Source organism: Schistocerca nitens, chromosome 3, assembly GCF_023898315.1.
Source record: "Schistocerca nitens isolate TAMUIC-IGC-003100 chromosome 3, iqSchNite1.1, whole genome shotgun sequence".
In the NCBI taxonomy this organism is placed as follows: Eukaryota; Metazoa; Arthropoda; class Insecta; order Orthoptera; family Acrididae; genus Schistocerca; species Schistocerca nitens.
Window position 1 is genome coordinate 665,838,169 of NC_064616.1, and position 21,220 is coordinate 665,859,388.

Here is a 21,220-nt window from a genome sequence, read left to right on the forward strand (position 1 = left end):
CTCGACCGCTAAAGATGAAACTCTTGCAGCGGAACAAAAAGGAAAAAACCATGCAGAAATTTTTATCATCTGAAATTGGTTACTCTGAAGTAAGAGGCACGGCTCAGAGTCATTTGTTCCGTTCTGTTTCCGCATGCAGCGAGGGATGGGGGCACCTGCAACATTGGGGCCGGGCCGACCGAGCCGGACGGCAACAGAGAAAAGAAAAAAAGAAAAGAAAAGGAGCGGGAGCGGGCATGTGGCAAAAGTACAGAAAAGGTGCACAAACCAACGACAGAAAACCATGCACTTAAAATAGCCACCTACCTGAAGCGAGTACCGCGAGTGTCCCCATTCTGAGGACTCGCGCGTTACACGCAAACTAAACTGGGGCTCACAAGTGGGGTAGTGTAAAATGAAGTTAAAAAAAAAAGTAAAAACTAACAGTCAGTTTCCTAAAGGAAAAGGTTGGACAAGGCAAGACACCAAGACTGTTATACAAAGGCACAACACACAGAAAGCTCCTCTCACTGCCACAAAAGCAGCAGCAGGGCTAATGAACAGAGGCTGGAGGGGGCAACAGGGTGGGAGCCACTAATGTGCACCCTCAGCCTCTGCCACACCCCCACTGCGAATAAATGCAAGCGGACAAGAAAGAAAGTAGGAAAGCAGCTTACAGCTTGGTCAGTGGAGCTCTTGCTGTAGGGGACCGGAATCAAACGTTCTTGCAACTCACCACCTATCACCTTCAAGAGTAAAGGGTAACAATGGTCAGAAAAACAGTAGCATGTTTCATAACTGAAAAGAAAATTTAATCGAATGGGAGGGATCAAAACTGCAGCTGGCACATCTACAGCGAGTAGGAACTAAGGTTTCCTGCTGCAGACAGCCCTGGCCCCCCTAGAACCGACCGTACAGAACTTAACAGCTGGAATTGAGAAAACAGGCATTAAAACAAAGACCATCAAATAAGTATTGTCACAAACACACATCCGTATCTACAGAGAGTAAGAGCAAAATCAAGAAATAGAAGGTTACACATAAACAGGTAAAATTATGCTGAAAAGTGAAATAGGTAGAAAGAAGTAGTCACACATGCTGCTCCCACAATAGGTGCATACTAACACACACACACACACACACACACACACACACACACACACACACACACACACACTCTCTCTCTCTCTCTCTCTCTCTCTCTCTCTCTCTCTCTCTCTGCGCTAGTGAAATGCAGATTGAGATAACATACAAGATCTCCCGACAGAGAAGCAGACAGACAGACAGACTCTGAAACACACACACACACACACACACACACACACACACACACACACACACACACACACACACACACAAAGTGAAGAAAAATAAACAGTGGTAAGGTGAGTGGGGTAAAGAGCATGTTGCGGCACTCCCATCCCATAATCTCCCCTCTGACTTCAACCGACCGACATGCAGTGCTCCCAGTTACACTCTCCCTCCCCGTATTCTGTCTTACAGATAAAAAGAACATTCATGTAACCATTTAACCACTATTGCTATTAACAGTAGTAATAAACTAAAAATAAAGATTAATGTTAAGGAGCTACAGCATCACCACCACAAACCTGTATCTCCCGCCCAACAGCAGACGCTGGGGTCCCTAGCGAGCTGTGGAAGGTGAAAGGCAAACGGACGGGGTCAATGGGAGAACTCCACTCCAATTAGATAAACTCAATGCCATCAGACTAGATAAAAATGATTGCAGAATTTATATGCTAGTCTCGTGTACCAGCTTGGGTAAATCAGGTGGGACCTGTTGTGTCGCGGATGGGGAGGGGCTCGCATCAGTCGTTTGTGGTGATAGATTCTGCAAGTGGGCAGGCGACGGGTGTGCGTGGTGTGCCTGGAGCGCGGGCCGAGGACGGGAGGGTGACTGGTCTGCAGTACTCTGTACGGGCTGGGTCTCGGCCCCCGACGGAGACGGCGCTGTGACGGCGGCCTGCTGCAGTGCAGGCTCCAGCTGCCGGGTGGCCCCACGGGCTCCCGGTGAAGGTGGTGTCCGCACCGTATCCTCGTCTATGAAAGTGATGTCCGACAGGGGCCGGGGCCCAGTGTGGCTTCGCGAACTGCGCAAACTGTGTAAGCTGTGTAAACTATGTACAGAGCGCCGTTCCTCCAGATCTTCCAGTGTAGACTTGAAAGCCCTGATAACCCGCAGCTGCAAACACAGGGAAGGACACTCGTCAGGGAGGGGCGCGCTCTCTTTGCCACGATAAATTTGTTGTTAAGAGTAACCTAGCGGTCCAAGTGACTCCTGGCGAGGCCCGCCACCCGGAGCGCGGCAGTCGAACGTCGCCAGGAGCCTCCAATGGCAGACGGAAACCGGCAGTGGGCAGTCCGAGAAACTCCGACTTAACCTACGTCGTGGTCCGAAGTCTTTATCGCAAATCTACTGTCCGTGGAGAATTGGACACACTTACATTGCACCAGAAATTATCTAAATACAATTAGTAGAAATATGTTGTTATATACACTGATCCCAATCCACCGAAGCTACTAACTGATAAATTGAAAATGATGAACATTTTCATTTGAATTTTGAACTGCCACACACCTGGAAATCCTCTTAACATTACATAGCCTCAAAGATACCAAACATGTGTACATATAAAAAACCTGAGATTCTGGTCACTGAAGTAATGCTACACAAAAGTACTTCGCACACAAGAAAGTATCAACGAAAGTGCAATTGCCGGTACCCGTTCACCAATAAAGCAGGAGGGTTGCCTTTGAACCAGAGAATGCAATTCCTCTGATCCCAAAAGGTCGAGCACATATATGCTAGAGTTATTCACCTACCAATGACAAATGAAGGATTTAGATATAGTGTACCTTACTGCACACCACACAAGGAGAGATTTCCACCACAGATGGTTAACAGAATGGGGAGGAGGGGGAGGGGGAGGAGGGGGAGGGGGAGGAGGGGGAGGGGGAGGAGGAGGAGGGGGGAGGGGGAGGAGGAGGAGGGGGAGGAGGAGGAGGGGGAGGGGGAGGAGGGGGAGGAGGAGGAGGGGGAGGGGGGGAGCACGTAAGGAAGAGAGAAAGAGAGGTTAAAATTGGGGTTAGGCTGAATGAAAAAATTAAAAAAGTAGGAAACAGATGGGCACACAGCAGCCAGACAGACAGACAGACAGACCGACAGACAGACAGACAGGCAGGCAGGCAAGCAGGCAGGCAGGCAGGCAGGCAGACTGATTGACAGGCAAGCAAATGTACTAACAGAATGTAATTGTGCCAGAGAGGAAAAGGGAATATTATACATGCAGGACAGCGCAGTAGTAGTTGGACGAAAGGAAGGAGCATATCAGGTAATGACAGATGTAATGGAAAGGAGGGTAGAGGGAAAAAGAAGGGTAAGAAGAAATAAGAAGGAAAAGATAAATAAGTAGAGGGAGCAGGAAAAAGCAAGGAGGATGATGATGACAGAAGAAAGAAGGATGGGGAGGAAAAAAGGAATTGGAAGGAAAGATAATGGTTATTCATTGAGGAAACTGAAGCAGAGTCTTCCAAGATCTGGGTACACACACTGGTCTACTACAGGGCACAATGACTTTGAGTTAGAAAATACCACCACCAGTTTCAGCAATAATGGGAGACAGAACAGAGAAGAAGATCACCACATTTTGCCATCACTCGAAGTAAGTTACAGTCTTTGCACAAAGGACAGAGACCGAAGAGAAAAGACAGCCCCACACTCGAAGGCGAGGTGAGCTGCAGTCTGCGGTGGCCACAGAATGTGCCGCACTCCCCCACTGGCCACTCGCCCAAACTGCTACGGACTGCCCCTTTTACTGCCTTCCCTATACCATATGCAATCCCTCACACAAAGTTTAAAAAAAAAAAGAAACTGAACAGTTTATTTCAGAACTGTTTAACAACAACAACAACAACAACAACAATAATAATACAAAGGAACAAAATAAATGTATTGTCTAAATATAGATACACTAATTAAAGTAGCATTCAAATCTAAATTAATTAACTAAGGGCAGAAAGGAGGAGCGCCGTCAGCTGCACGAGCTGCCTCTTAATGTCTGGACTTTGGAGGCAACTGGCATTCCGACGTTCCTTCTGAAACAGGTGTCCATAAAGTGGTCGACGGGTGAGGTGATGTGCACCTGAATCCAGACCCGAGGTCGGTATCAGAAGCGGGCACGTATCTACTGAATAGGTAGTGATGGAACACGTCAGGGTCGTGAGTGACACGGTCGCCGAACTGACAACAGAGTGCATGTGAGCTAAATTTTCAAGGTATACTCAGTCTAATTGCAAATCTCTACTATCCATACACACCAACAACACGACTGGCAACTACATTTTGGTTTCGCACAGCAGCTATTCGGCAAGCAGTCGGCAAGCGTGATCTATGAGCTACCTCTGTCGTCCCCTACACCACAGTTTCTCTCCCTGCGCTGACGGGACCCCAAACTCGCTCGCAACACGGGTTGCTCAGAACTAGAACCGCGATGCCATCCCCGTCCCCGTCGTCGGGCAACGGCAATTCGGTGACCTGCTTGGCATATCACAAGAGAGCCTTAGCATTCATGTTTCTGTCACACTGTGGTACATTTACCTTTTCAGAGAGACCTCCTATTGCTATCTGAACAGAGTTTGTTCCGTGCTGCAGGATCTAAGTGCATTTTTACGACTGCTCGTGCCACTTTTACTGGTCTGGCACATTTTGTTAAACTTTTACAGTCATTTAAATAACCGGCACATTCTTTAATATTTCTCAGCTGTACAGAAGAACAAGGAATTCGAAAATTACAATTAATGACAAAGATGAACAACTTCAAATGATTGATTATTCATCGCTTTTGAATTTCTTCTCTCTTTTTTGCATGTTCTGTCCCCCAGTTTCGGATTTTTAATTTTTTATTCCTACAACTGGCTACAGCGGCACCTGATAGCCACACTGTCAGTGTGCAGCAAAAGCAAGTCTCTCTTGCACTTTAACACAAAGAAAAGAAACTGTGCGAACAGTGATATAAAACTTAAAACGGGGCAAGTCAAAATTGTGATGGGCAGTCTGTTTTAAGACTTGATACTTATAGCAGACAATGCAATGCATAGTACTTCAAAACATACACAAATTGCATGCCTCTCGAAATACCGAACACTGTTTACTGCAAGTGTCAACAAATAGAGCCAGTGCAACGTATTGATAAATAGGTACATAATGTAATTGCTATGATATACAATTAGACCTATACCTCAGACTGCCAGGATGTTACCAACATGTGCTGTGTGGACTAGCTGCTTCATCGCCAACTACAACATTTTCTCAAAATATCGAAAGCGACAATGTAAGTGGCTGCATTTGCCATACCACTTTATGGAACACCAATTATCATCAGGGGCATATGATAAATATATTTAACTACCTGAAAGAAAGTCTATAAATTAAAGTGCAAAACAAATGCAAGTTACAACATATAATCAAATGGTGAAAAAAAGGTTTTGTAGACTATTTCATGAATCTTTCCATTTACATTCATAAAGTTAGGTTGTCAAACACAGAACTGAGTAAAACAATGTTCTTAATAAGTGAACTGAAGTTTACTAACATCTGTTAGTTTTAATGAAAGCCTTGTTATGAAGCTAACTTCTGCAATTGCTTAAATTATAACAAATGCAAACCATGATTATTACAAACCAGGCAAGGTTGAATAGAGTTTTCATAGCAGACATAGATTTCAGAAGAAATACATTATACCGTTAAAACAGATCTGACACAGGCCATTTGTTAGTTATCAGATTGTCATTTGGTGAAAACTGAGGAAATAATAGTGTTTAACTGTCTAAATGGTGTCAAGGAAGTAAAAAATTTTCACCACAACTACTTTAAAGATACAGCAAGAGAGTTCAAATGGGAACTTTGATTATCTTTATTCACCTTTCTCAACTTTCGGGAAGCAGAACAAAAGCTGTACAGCTCACATTCAAATCCAAACTATTGGCAAATATACTACTTACGCATGACATCTGCTCCTAAACTAAATAAAAAATAAAAAACTAATCTACATTAAAAATTTCATAGGTATCTTCTGGGTTTATGAACTTTATGTTTTTTATTGGAAACTGTAAATTACGCAAGTGCAACAATTTTCAGGATGTTCTAGCAACAATTTCAAGCACTATTACTATTATCTTAGACCTTGCCTGATTTTTCTATGCGCACCATACTAGTAACAGAATCATGAGCATTAAGCAGTACAAAAACAAAGTAATAAACAAAATTACAAGAAACAACGGAGTACCTATATGTGTGGATTTATTGACAACAGTGAACAATTTTAGCACTTACCTGGGTCTGTAATCTTGTAAGGCCACGAATCCACAAAATTTGGCCTGCACGAGGCTTCTTGCCATCCTGAGAGTCAGGATCAAACTTCTCTTCGCCAAGAGCTATCGCCTCCGTATATTCTTCTGGGTGACCACGACCCCATCTACAAATACATACATATATATATGTAACTGTAAGTACTTCATGCTCCATGGAAGTGGCGCTGGTTCATTGTTATTAAACAAGGTTTTCTGTCTTAATGTGTATAGTTAGCAGATATGCAGAACATAATTACAGAATTACTTAAGCAGGTTGCCTGCTTATGTTATTTCTGCAACACAGAATTCAATTAAAATACTGGATTAAAGTGAGCATTGTAGTTCACCAGTATCTACATACTGAAGTTATACCAAAAACAGGTTTTTATATTCTCATCAAAGTGGGACAACAGACTTGATAAACAGAAAATCAGGGAAATGCTACACTGGCAAAGAATGTAACAAAAAATGTTAGGACCCGCACAAAATTTGGGTAGTATGAAAATACAGAACCTACACATATGACAATGCTAAAGGTTTGTTATAGACAATAAAATCAAATGTGGTTAAATTGAGAAGGAATCCTTTTAATATATTCCATTAAATGCTTTTTTTAAAATTTCAGTATTACAATTAGATTTTAAAGGAAGATCTCGAGGAAAGATTTTCTGCCTCCAGAAACTGCGTTCCATATGGCGGAGATAACAATGGTGAAAATGGTAATAAAGTGATAAATGACAGAGTTATACTGCAATTATGTTTCTTCCTATTTTGCGGTGTTATTTGCTTTAATGAGCAACTTCAGCCTAACAACTATTTTCAAGCAACCTTTACACTATATTAACCACACAGCAATCAGATTTACTATTTAGAAAAGGTAAAATACATATGTAGTAGTTCAACATAATACATTTGGTATTTCGGTCCTAAAATTAGATTATTATTATTCAAAATTATACGGTCATTACACTGAACAATGAAATGAATACGTTTTCTTTCAGAAGTGATGTTTATCAGTAGCTGGAGAAAGGAGAAGAGCATAGAGCAAGTACATTTCATATATTAAGTACTTACGAGAGTATTTTTGGAATTTTTCTAGTTGGTATCGTGGTCACTAGCTGGCCCCAGAGAAGAGTCCCAACCCCAAAGAACAGGCACCATAACCACTGTTCCAGTGTCAAACTGGCAGTAGAAAATGCAACTGTTCCAAACTGGATGATGACGACCTTCAGAGAAAGAAGTTACCATTAATAAACAAAAATTACAATTACATTAATAAAGTCAACACAGCCACATAAACCATGTTTGATGTGTAATTTTTAGACTGATTCATTAAAACCCTGAAAGGTTTGCACAATAGCGACATGGAATACAGGCGACTGTATAATGCAGATCTGAGTTACTATATTACAACCAAATCACCACATTACTGAATAGCTGCCCGAGCAGGAACCGACAGATGCCAACAGTCAGCACTTCAAATATATAGTGGTGACAATTTGACAAGAAATAGGAATGTTAGGGAACACTGCTGATTCAGTGCCCATGAAACCACTGTTAACACGGGCCATCGAGCTGCCTCTCCTTCCATGGGCCCCTTGCCACTGGCCTTTTTTATATTTCAGTGTTCTACAGGCACTGCCTCAGGTTCCTTAATGGACTGCATCTGTCCAATCTGAGATCTCATCTGGAGGGTCTTCCCATGTTTGATGCAGTTGATGTCACACTTACACTGGAGACCTGCGCTGCTGGACAAGATGGCCAAACCACAAAAACAGGCTTATCTCTGAACCATTAGAGTACTTATACTAAAAGTTTGTCAATAAAATCAAACATTTTCATTGTCGAATGAAACTGTTACAAAAAAAGTTAATGGACAATTTATTTGAAATTTGCTAAGTCTTAAATGTCAATATAGCATTTCTACGATTAGTGTAATTAATGAAAATACCATGAACTGAGCTGTACTTGCATGACGTTCAAGGCAGGGTATGAATTTCGAATGGCAAGAGATGTGTAAAAACTTAGGTGTTAAGTAGCTTGCTCAAAACAGTTGTCTTTATGTATTAGGTTGGTATTTAAGTCCCTGTCAGTTTTACACTGCCACAGTTTTATTTTATCAGTATAAAATACATTATTCTGCCATATAATAACACACATTATATATATAAAAAAATCACAATCTTTGTCAGTGACTGCCTACCAGCATCAAGGTAACAATGCTATGACCCCTCTTGTAGAATGTTGTGGTTTCAAGTTGTTGAAATCTGTCAACCAGTTGCTAAGAGAAGCTTCATCATGAAACCCTTGTCCCTTAGTGTTGATAGAGTGCGACCAGAAAAGAAGATGATCAGATCGAACTAATTCTAGTGAATATGGATGGTGAGCAATTGGTTCTCAACGAAGTTGATCAACTGCTCCAGTGATAATACTGGCCATATGCTGGTGTGCATTATCATGGAGGAACAACATAGGTTTACAAGTGTTTTGTTTGTAATACCAACAGCAAGTCACCTTAGCTGTTTCGCATACATTGCTGCTTTTATCTTTCCATTTCTTGGAAGCAATCCAGAGTGATTAAATGCTAGTCTGGTTCCACCAAACGTACAACATGATTTTTTGATATGGGCTGTTTTTTATGGGCTGAGCCACTATTTCCTAAGTTCACATACATGAACTATTTCTTGTCACCTGTAACAATGTTCCCGAAGTGTGGCTTGTGCCAACAGCAAGTCAACTGGTAACAAGCAAAAAAAGACAAAAATATGGTTATTTGCTTCGTTTTGTTGGTGTTGCATGACACACGTGGTACCATTATACCCGATTTTTGCATTTTCCCACTGAAAGCAAGTGGCACATAATGGTTGTGTGGTTGCATTCCACAATTTGTGCTAATTCGTGCACTGTTTGATTAGGACTATTGTAAACCACTTGATTTAGCCAGTTTTCAGCAAAAAGAGAAGGTCTTCCACACTGCGGTTATCACCCAAGTCAAATTTTCCTTCTTGAAAATGAGAAAATCATTACCATGCTTCCCTACCACTTGACACTCCATACTGATTAGCCTTGAATATCACCAAAATTAGCTTTAAATAACACAGGCTCTTCTTCATAATACTCTTACTCCAAACTGAATGAATACAATTGATAACAAAAAAGGCAGCTTCACAATGCAGTGGTGCCAACCTAATGAATGGCATGGACTTTTACACCTACCTAAAATACTGAGCAGATTTCGAAAATTCAGCATGGTTGTTCTCTCTTGTGTTTCAGGAAGCCTTTTCAATTTAACTTTTGTAATGTGTAGGAAGAATCAGCGAAAAGCAAACACCATATTCGCTTGATTATAACCCACACTTTTTCGCAAATTGGTAAAAAAAGAATTTATGGTGCAGCTTATATGCATTACCCTACAAATACCATTATATTTTCACATCACAGAAACAAAATCCATAGCACTCATTCGTTAGTTTGAAATGGAACAATAATATTGCTACTGTCTGGAACTTAATTTTCGTTTACAAGATAACATTGTAATTCCTCAACTGCTGACAGTTCACTTACACAATCACTATTATCTCACTCACAGCACAGTTATTTTACATGACAGGGTGCACAATTTTTTTCACTAACTAAATAGCAAATTTAGTCTTCACCAATGAGTGGTAACATCAGTGAGGGTAGGGGACAGGAGGGTTCAGCAGTAAGCTTCAGAATTTTGTGCAGCTACAGTAAAACATTTCAAATTCTTATTTGTTATGGAGAAACAACAGAGAAACTCGAAGAAAGTATGGTTTGGAAGAAGCGCATGAATGGTGTTTGACCTGAAGATACCACAGACAAAATTCTGTAGGAGTATTGACTGGTGCTGCATGTTTATTCCTGTGAGTGGTTCCTTCACTAGCACAGAGACTGCCACAAGATTGTACTGAAGAATTCAACAACTTCCAGAGGTACACATTTCCAAATGCAGTAGCAGCATAGTTTTTACTGCTTACAGCAGATTGGCAACACTGACGAGATTCACCCATTTTTGTGTCATGCTGAGAAATATGACAGTGAACTACAGTGGAGGGAAAATTATCTCATTAAAAGTGACTGGAACAGAAAAACAACGAATTACCATGATGTTAGCAGTTACAACAGGAAGAATGAAGCTGACCACCCCAGCCCCAAACCTCGTTATTTGAAAAATTAATACTTGATCCTTAGGGGTTGATGGTCTACAGCAAAGAAAGGCTAGAGGACAACAGAATTCATTGTGAACTGGCTAACCACTGCTTGAAAATGCTGACCTGATGCACTGCTCGGTAACATAGCTATGATAGTGTTGGATGCCTTTAAAAATAACTTTGTACCCTAAATAAAGTTGCTACACTGAAGATAGACCTTGCCATTATACCTGAAGGTAGAACTGTAGGTGTTTGATATCATTGTAGACAAGCATTTTAGGGATGATCTCTGAACATATTATTCCAATTGGCTTTTTGAAGGGGATCTTACACTCACTCCATTTGTCAAGATTTACAAGCAATCCATCAGTCTGATATGTGAGTGGATTCTCTCTTCAAGGTGTAGAATATCACCAGAGTCTATAGTCGAAAGGTTCTATCTACATCTACATTTATACACTGCAAGCCACCCAACAGTGTGTGGCAGGGGGCACTTTACGTGCCACTGTCATTACCTCCCTTTCCTGCTCCAGTCACGTATGGTTCACAGGAAGAAAGACTGCTGGAAAGCCTCCGTGCATGCTCGAATCTCTCTGATTTTACATTTCTGATCTCCTCGGGAGGTATAAGTAGGGGGAAGCAATATATCTGATACCTCATCCAGAAACACACCCTCTCGAAACCTGAACAGCAAGCTACACCATGATGCAGAGCACCTCTCTTGCAGAGTCTGCCACTTGAGTTTGCTACACATCTCCGTAACGCTATCACGCTTAGCGAATAACCCTGTGACGAAACGTGTCACTCTTCTTTGGATATTCTCTATCTCCTCTGTCAAACCAACCTGGTACGAATCCCACACTGATGAGCAATACTCAAGTATAGGTCGAACGAGTGCTTTGTAAGCCACCTCCTTTGTCGATGGACTACATTTTCTAAGGACTCTCCCAATGAATATCAACCTGGCACCCGCCTAACCAACAATTAATTTTATATGATCATTCCACTTCAAATCATTCTGCACGCATACTCCCAGATATTTACAGAAGTAACTGCTACCAGTGTTTGTTCCACTATCATATAATCATACAGCAAAGGATCCTTCTTTCTACGTATTTGCAATACACTACATTTGTCTATGTTAAGGATCAGCTGCCACTCCCTGCACCAAGTGCCTATCCGCTGCAGATCTTCCTGCATTTCGCTGCAATTTTCTAATGCTGTAACTTCTCTGTATACTAAAGCATCATCCGCGAAAAGCTGTATGTAACTTCTGACGCTATCTACTGGGTCATTTATATATAAAGTGAAAATCGTTGGTCCCATAACACTCCGCTGTGGCACGCCAGAGGTTACTTTAACGTTTGTAGACGTCTCTCCATTGATAACAACATGCTGTGTTCTATTTGCTAAAAACTCTTCAATCCAGCCACACAGCTGGTCTGATATTCCGTAGGCTCTTACTTTGTTTATCAGGCGACAGTGCGGAACTGTATCTAACGCCTTCCGGAAGTCAAGGAAAATAGCATCTACCTGGGAGCCAGTATCTAATATTTTCTGGGCCTCATGAACAAATGAAGCGAGTTGGATCTCTCACGATCGCTGCTTTCGGAATCCATGTCGATTCCTACAGAGTAGTGTGTTCAGTGGCCTGGATGGTAGTGAGGAAAAAGATATTTTGGTAGGAATGTGTTGAAAATAGAGACAGTGAAGAAACAAATAACAGTAGTGAAGTCAGAAGTACTATCAGTGAAGACTACAGCTTGAAGGGTGGTGGTCCCGAGTAATTTGCCTATATTACAACATCAGAAAAATGTGATTAAGCATGACCATACCATGAATCATTTTTGTGAATATGTAACAAATTCATTTCCATTGAGATTCTCTCCTCCTTTGCTTTGCTCCCCTCCCCTACCTTAAATTAAAGGTAGAATTATATTTTTGTAAATCACTTATGAATACTTGGGTATGGCTGGTACCTTATCTGCATGGTAGCAATGGATAAGAAAGCATTACATCACACATTGTAACAATGTTTGAGCACTGCTACTGGTTCAATAATGTTTCAAATGGCTCTGAGCACTATGAGACTTAACTGCTGTGGTTATCAGTCCCCTAGAACTACTTAAACCTAACTAACCTAAGGACATCACACGCATCTATGCCTGAGGCAGGATTCGAACCTGCGACCGTAACAGTCCCGCGGTTCCGGACTGCAGCGCCTAGAACCGCACGGCCACTGCGGCCGGCACTGCTACTGGTTCGTTAGTTTCTGAGACTACAGCTAATTTGTACATGCGTGCACTCTTTTACAGACAAAAAGCTTAAGACCCCTCCAGTTATAATGTGCTATAGACACACATGTATAACAACTAGTAAAACAATATTTTTGACAAGTCTAGCTTCAGCCTGGGCTTAAATTATTCAATATATGTGAAAATAGTCTTCCAAAGATTCCAGAATCATTTCCATTTAACACCACACTTTTGGTCATGGATGTTTCCAATCAACTGCACTAGTTCTCATTGTGGGAAACTATGTACACTGTATGCCTCAAGCCGTGTTACTAACAAGATTAAGAATGTCAACATGTTGCCAGCATATTTTGCTTAAAAGCTACTATCTCAAAAGGTGACAAATGGATGTTTTTATTGACAATGATATCAGATGTAGAATATAAATGCAGTTGCACTATGATTTATGAGAATGTCTGTGGCCTAATTTAAGGAACTATTCCAGCGTTTGTACATATATCTCAGTCTGATTGGCTAACGGGGGATTTGAAACTCATTCCTCACAAATTTTAGTCTAACAACTGGTTTACTAAGGTGATTTCAATTGCACTGTCCCTGAATACTATTCCACTGTAACTTTACATTTACAGACAAGCTCTCTTGAAAGACCTTCCTCAGCAACACATCCAAAGCCTTCCTGACAACAAATGTGTAACCACGTATACCATAGTTTGTCTCAACTTCGCTGAACATTTCTATAATATTATTTGAGCCCTCTGTACATGTCACTGCTTCTTATCAGTATAAACAATATATGTGGACTACAGGGTGGTGGTGGTGGTGGTGGTGGTGGTGGTGGTTAGTGTTTAACGTCCCGTCGACAACGAGGTCATTAGAGACGGAGCTCATGCTCGGGTTAGGGAAGGATTGGGAAGGAAATCGGCCGTGCCCTTTCAAAGGAACCATCCTGGCATTTTCCTGAAGTGATTTTAGGGAAATCATGGAAAACCTAAATCAGGATGGCTGGAGACGGGATTGAACCATCGTCCTCCCGAATGCGAGTCCAGGTGGACTACAGGTCATTAGTTCATACGAAGCACTTAACAGTGCAGTGACAGTTACAAAATACCATTCTAGGTTTGTGTCACTGCTCACTACTTTTATTTTAGATCTTTCACTGCATTTAGGGTCAACAGATGCCCACTATTGACTGAAAATTTACAAGAGTTTACTTGGAAGGAGTGAATAAGACAAGAAGACTGGATAATGAGCACAGAACACAGGCAAAATAAATCAAGGTTATAACAATTTTACCACTTCTTGTACCAACACTTCCTGAAACAACTGAAAATTATTTTCATTAGTGATTACAATTTCAAATAAACGAATTTCTGCTGCAACACAACACCTATTATTGGTTAATATGACAACATTTAATGCTGTATACTTTCAGTAATTCCCAAGGTAACTTATGCACATACCAGTGAGCATACTCAAATATTCAGACTTCCCACAGAAATTACTATTCCAACAAAATTTGTAATGGTGAGACAGAAGTAATTTCGCTTTGAGGATGACATCCGTTTTGGCAAATAAACACCCCTATTAGCCTGTGACTATCTTGTGACAGAGCTAGTCCTTTCATAATCGCTCACCAGTCACTGTCAGTTAAAGATGCTGTGAATACCAGGCTGACAATTTAACCTCCAAAGTTTACCATCCAATTTTTGGAAATTGGACAAGAAGAAAAATTTTTTGCAAATTGTTGAAATTCCAGATTTTACTTTTATTTCTGATTTTATTTACCATGTTTAAAGGAGATATTGCACAATTTCAATGAACTGAAATTAGAATTAGTACGTATTGCTTTTCTAAAACACAAATGTTGCACTGATTAGCTGATCAAAGGTAATTAACAAGCTCTTATGACACAGTATACAAGCGAGGAGGAGGAGGAGGAGGAGGAGGAGGAGGAAACTGTCACCAACATCCATCACTAGGAAATCTGCATTTCGTTTTGTTCTGTAATGCGAAGTTTATATTTTCAGCATTTATTACACATAGGTGTTATGATTGGTTTTGTTACTTTAAAGAATATTACTCATCTCAAAGATTTCTTTCCACTTACCTGAGCAAGGCAAGTTCCAATCCAAATGCTGTAGAAAATTGGATTTGTAAAAATTCCTTCAAACACATTCCTTTGACCATGAATTTTCCTAGCATTTATTTCATTGAATAAAGTCATCATGACAAATGTATTAAATATAATGGTAAAATGTTGACTAGCAACGGGTGAATCTCTTCCTGTTGGAATGTCTAGCATTTTATCTCCTGTAACAACAAAACTATAATCAATGAAATGCATAAATATGGGATTGTTCTGTAGACTGCAATTGGAGTAAACCATAAGAATACTGCCATGCATTTCTACAAACAGGAGATCTGAGTTGCTCAAGTGTGAGGAGTAATCTTATTGTTATGAAACTATTACTGCATTTTGTCTGAAGCACACACAAGATAAGACATTTCCTTTGCAGCCAGTAGTCAGTCAGGGCAGATATTAAGTTCCTAATTTTACACAAAACTGCAAATTTAAGATTGTTTCTGGGTATAAAAGTACTAAAAACCACTATTCAGTGGTGTGATTTTTGAGGGGTTGGAGGAGCGAAGCAAGTGTGCTTCAGTGAATTCCTTTTAGATGTGGGAATAAATACCCCAGTGTGAATAGATGCAATTATGTCTCAAACATAGTGCATGTTGTAGCACTCATGTTTTCAACATTTTTTATTTCATAATTACATATAGAAGTCTGTTTATTCATTGGTTTCATATTTTACACTAGTAACACTACACATTATATACTACTCACTGCTGAAGAAATTACACGAGACTACCAAAATCTACAATTTCTTTGTAAATGGCCGTTCATATCTGTGTTGTCACATAATTTAGGTTTCAGGCACAAAACAGACAAACACCCAATATTGATTTATTACTTGATGCATGATCACATGATCAGTTACTTGAACTGCTACAATCATTACACATATAGGAGTAAGAAACCTGAGGACTTCATACGGGAAAAAAAAGACATTACACTAGTTATAAGAGAGGGAAGAGTAAGACACTTACACAAAAAAGTCAACGTGGCAATGAATTTATGTTCCTGCATAGCCTTGCATCAGGACCTTTTTAATATTTGACATGAAGCAAGAATGGTCCTAGTTTTATGAGTGTCAGTATCTTCAAAGTTTTGCAAACATTTCACTCAATTAATGTAAAATAATGCTGGGAGGGGGGAGCTGGGAGGGGGGAGCTGGGATCTAGGGAGGTTGGTTGGTTGGATGGTTGAAGGGACCAAACTACTAGGTCATTAGGCTTGGGGAGAAATCCCGAAGGTTTACCATCAGTGAAGCTGAGCTGATGCACAAAAAGACGACATGGAGACAGAGGAAGAAATGCAAGCACGGTGCACCATCTAGGAAGCAGCCAGAAGCCCCTCAAAGCACAGTGCAATGAGGGGACATACATCCACCACCCCCCACCATTTACCAGAGGTAACTCTACCGCAAGATTGCCTTGGACAGACTAGCAAGAGAAGCACAGAGAGAAAAAGAATAAGTTAGTCTAACAGGCTATACGACAGGGGGGAGGGGGGGGGGATGTAAAAGCGTAGGTATGGTGCAGACCATGCTGGGCCATCGATCCCAGACAACTGCAGTATGATCTGGGCAGAGGACATAAGAGTGTTCTGCCAAACCTTCAATGGACCGATGAGGGGATGGGGTAGAGACAGGGCAGGGAGAAGACCTAGAAATTTAGTACAAAACAGAATTATTAAGTCTTAGCTCTGATCCACATATACCTTTAATAAAATTTCATCCCTAAGTAGTTCTTATTCCGTGATGGGATGTAGATGGAGTGGCTAGCAAGCCTAACTGGGTGAACAGTCTCTGTTTCTAGATTTTTAGATAGAACTGAAATTTTCCCCGAAGTCCAACACAGCCACAGTATTTTATGATGTACTTTAGTACCTTAAGAACTACTACCAAATGACACCTTTGATAGTTCACTGATGATATAGCTATGTACACTGCTGCCCTCCTTATGATTGGAACACTATGAAAGTGATACCATACACAACAATTGGCATGCATTTGCTACATACTCAGATATTCACATTAACCACATTTCAGCACAACCATACAAAGTGGGTAGGAGTAACTGCATCTACATTTATCATTCAAAAATTTGATTTGGATAATGTGTGCGACTATGCAGTGTTATGTCTCAGGTAAGGAGCACATGTTTTAATTCTAAACTGGGATGACTGTGGCCTATTGAGACTATTGTTTAAAGTTCTGTGATACTGCTTCTAGCCTTGGTGAAGATCCCATAATTGCGATGGAAATACAAAATCTATGGGTTCTGGGAGGTCATACCTAATACCCCACAGGATCTCCCTGGCCCCCCCACACATCTAATGCTTAATACAACTGATAAATTGTTCTTTTGGCCATGCTGGATTGTGCAGTCATGTCTTGCACCTTGAGTCAGGAAAGGCTTGTTTGCAGAAAGACCCATATACACACACAAGGAAAGTGTATGTCTGGGGCATGATGAATTATCAGTATGGTGACCATCGTCACAGTTTTCTTTTAAGCTGCAGTTGAGACGCTTGCCATCAGTGGTGCATCCAGCGGCAACTTTGGACACAGGAGTGACACCACACTTGTTTATTTAAATCCTAGTTATGCATTCATTGTCAAAGTAAATGCATCACTGTGGACATTCTGAGAAGAATGAATGTTGCCAGTCTGCATTTGTCATTCTGTGTTGTGCACCCAGCAGACGGCGTAACAGTATAGGGTGCCTAGAAAATCATCATCTCTGGTTCTTGACTATATTAATTTGGACAGCAGCTGTAACATTGCTAATGGTTAAGGCTACTTGCTGCACACTATCTTTGTGGTCCCTGCAGTGTTACATTCCACTAGATGACACAAGCTTTGCATTACCTGTACTGTACTGTCCAGTCCTGACCTACCTCAGTGCACATTCTTTATATCTCTTACCCACTGAAAAGATCTGTCGACAGATAACCACAAGAATGGCATGCTACTGTTCACGAGCCACTATGATCAACTTAAACTGGCAGAATGGAATGGTGTACCTGTATGTTATCCAAGCTCAGTTAACAGTGCCTAGCCAGGTTAGAGAGCCATTGTTGTTGTCGTCACTGTATTACGAATTTTATACACTATATACTGATGAATCACATACAAAGTCCCTTTCATTCCTTATATATGTACAGTAGGAAGAACTCTGTTATATAACCTGGTAACTGCCCTTAAATATAGATGATTTACACTTGATAATATGTAAAAATTTAGTGAGCCTTTGAAGCCATTGTTGAGTTTACTGACAACACTGGCCACATTACACAAATAAAATAAAAACATATGAAAATCTGAAAGTAACTGTAACACGAGTTCGGTTGTAAGTAAAGTAGAGGATTTATCAATATTTATCTGGAAACTACAGCTCTCTACACATATTTAGAGAAGCAACTGTATTGATCATTGGATTTCCCCACAGCAAATGCAATAAACGTCTACCCCATTTCCACACTGTGTCAGAATACTTTGCCCGACACTCCATCACCAAGATAGGTTTTGGCTAGTTCTTCAAGGAAACTCCGACTCCAGTCTTACTCAGCACTGGGTATTTGAATCAAAGGGATATGCACATATTTTACTGTGAATTCTGACCTGTGTAGTGGCTATTTACTGGTTGCTCTCTACTGCTTGCAATGTCTTGCCCATGTCCTTATGTGCTACTATTGTCACCAGAGCAAAAAAAGGAGCATTGCACACTACTGAAGAGGTGTGGAATTGTATACATAATGTACTTTTTGGACAAACACTACACAAATTGCCAAGAGTTTTTCACATAATTTCAGCAATTGTCTTCTTTGTGATTACTTATACAGTAAAATATTTGGCACTAAAAGTCCAACTACACCCCATGCACAACCAGTAGCATTGCTTGTAAATGTCATCACCTCACTAACTTTCATTATTCAACTGTGCTCTGCCATAGGAGGGAAATCTGTTGTTACACCTGATCTAAGAAACTGCTAAAGCATCTGCAGTTGGCCTGTTACTTTGTCTTTGGAAGAGAAAAGAACATGGTAAATAACTTACATTTAAAATATGTTAATGGTGCACTGTCTCTCTAAATCTGGTATTTCTGTATAAATCTGGTATTTCTGTATAAATCTGGTATTTCTGTATAAATCTGGTATTTCTGTATAAATCTGGTATTTCTGTATAAATCTGGTATTTCTGTATAAATCTGGTATTTCTGTATAAATCTGGTATTTCTGTATAAATCTGGTATTTCTGTATAAATCTGGTATTTCTGTATAAATCTGGTATTTCTGTATAAATCTGGTATTTCTGTATAAATCTGGTATTTCTGTATAAATCTGGTATTTCTGTATAAATCTGGTATTTCTGTATAAATCTGGTATTTCTGTATAAATCTGGTATTTCTGTATAAATCTGGTATTTCTGTATAAATCTGGTATTTCTGTATAAATCTGGTATTTCTGTATAAATCTGGTATTTCTGTATAAATCTGGTATTTCTGTATAAATCTGGTATTTCTGTATAAATCTGGTATTTCTGTATAAATCTGGTATTTCTGTATAAATCTGGTATTTCTGTATAAATCTGGTATTTCTGTATAAATAAGAGATCACACATTGCAACAGACTGTTTAGAATCTGAACTTTTAGTCATTGGTAGTAACTGCGCACAACAAATAAAACACCTCTTCGCAGTCATTGAAACTGGCAGGCAGGTTTCAAGTAACTTCCTTTTAAGGGCTTCTTTTTCAATAACAGAATCAAGTTAATTCGTTCACACACTTACAGTTACCAGTTTGAGGAAAAAAATTGTAATTTGTCTAAAACAGCACATGATGAAAACAAGTCTTACCTACAAAAAGGAGTGCAAAAATGACAGAGAGCTGGTACACTGCTTGGCCTAAAATGTTTTTCATCATTGTTCTAGAAATAAGAGGTTTCGTTCTTCCGTAAGGTTTCCGGAGAAGCAGATCTGGTGTAGGCATCTCTGTTGCTAGAGCTAATGAAGCCAGTGTGTCCATAATCAGATTCACCCACAGCATCTGCACAGCCTGCAATAATTTGAAGTTGCCAACTGAAAAGTCACATAGAAAAGACAAACACAAACACAAAAGACAGAGGTGGTATGTAACAAGATTTTTCACTTTACCAGTAAATGGCTCAAGGTTTGCAATAACCCACCTGTACTGACTGAATGATCTTGTTTAAGTTGAAAATAGTTCATGTTGTGCTCTAATAAGAGCATCAATGTTAGGACCATTTACACCTGTCAGAGTAGGGACTTCATGTAATCTGCTGTGGTGAAATAACGTTTCAGAATGATCATGAACTTTGAGAGCACAATTCTCCGTTTATACAATTACTTAGATCCCATTTTAAGTAATTATTTTTTTCTTTTTACCGGCCTTTACCCTGTGTCTTCATGGGGTGAGCACATTAATTTTCAGATCTGGAAATGTTAGTCATTGAGACTGGCCATATACCCTCCTGTCAGATGGGGGAAGCAGCCTACAAACCACATCCACCTAAGTTACGCACTTTGTGACCGTTCCTTTTATCGTAAGTTTACTTCCAAGAGTGTAATCAGTGATAGGTCAACTCATCTATTTATGTACAATGGTCGTTTATTTACATTGACAGTCATCGATAGTCTCTGCAGCCATCACCAGCAGATACTGCAGGTCTTCCTATGACTTGCTACAAATTTCTGGATTGCATATTCCCTATAACAGACGGCATCATGGACCCACCCACCCACAGACAGCACTGCAACAGAAACAATCTTACAGCACTCCCTTGAGATACCGTAAATTTTCATCCAATGATTTCATCCCGTTAAGAATAACAGGTTAAGCTGAGCTCTTTTTTTGCTAGGAAGTCCTGAATCTAGTTACAAATATGGTCTAATACTCCATAAGTTCATATTTTGTTCACCAAATGACTCTGTGTAACTGTATCAAATGCCTTCTGGAAGTCTAGAAACATGGTAATAGTCTGAGCACACTTTTCTATTGCACACACTCGATATCCTGAAAGAACATTGCACCGAGTTTTGTAAGTTCTTCATTAGCACAGGCCAGGTTGACTCCCAAGAAAAATTCGTCTTCCAAACAGACCGTAATATGTGAATATGAAAAACATTTAAAAACTCAACAACTGATTGACATTAGCAATATAAAAATATAATTGTATGTACCTGTCAAATCACTTTGATCCTTCTTTGCTCCAGTAACCCACAATAAACTGCTGATATAATATAATCCTACAGATTCAGATGCCTTTCTATTGTCAAGTGATTTTAATTTAATTTCTAG

The 21,220-nt window shown here is 40.1% G+C and overlaps 1 protein-coding gene across 4 annotated transcripts in view; it reads right to left on the minus strand.

Moving 5' to 3' along the window:
* Positions 1-21,220, minus strand: part of LOC126248628 (plasma membrane calcium-transporting ATPase 2) — a 401,953-nt gene that overhangs the window by 38,262 nt on the left and 342,471 nt on the right. For 2 of the 4 annotated variants that reach the window (XM_049949800.1, XM_049949799.1), the window contains 5 exons: positions 19,759-19,957; positions 14,883-15,085; positions 7,423-7,574; positions 6,332-6,473; positions 585-2,182 (listed from right to left, as the gene is read on the minus strand). In XM_049949800.1, the coding sequence (XP_049805757.1) occupies positions 1,733-2,182; positions 6,332-6,473; positions 7,423-7,574; positions 14,883-15,085; positions 19,759-19,957 (1,146 nt within the window). In that variant the 3' untranslated portion in view covers positions 585-1,732. Of the gene's footprint in view, positions 1-584; positions 2,183-6,331; positions 6,474-7,422; positions 7,575-14,882; positions 15,086-19,758; positions 19,958-21,220 lie in introns of those variants that run through there. The other 2 variants (XM_049949801.1, XM_049949802.1) reach the window with 2 other exon arrangements.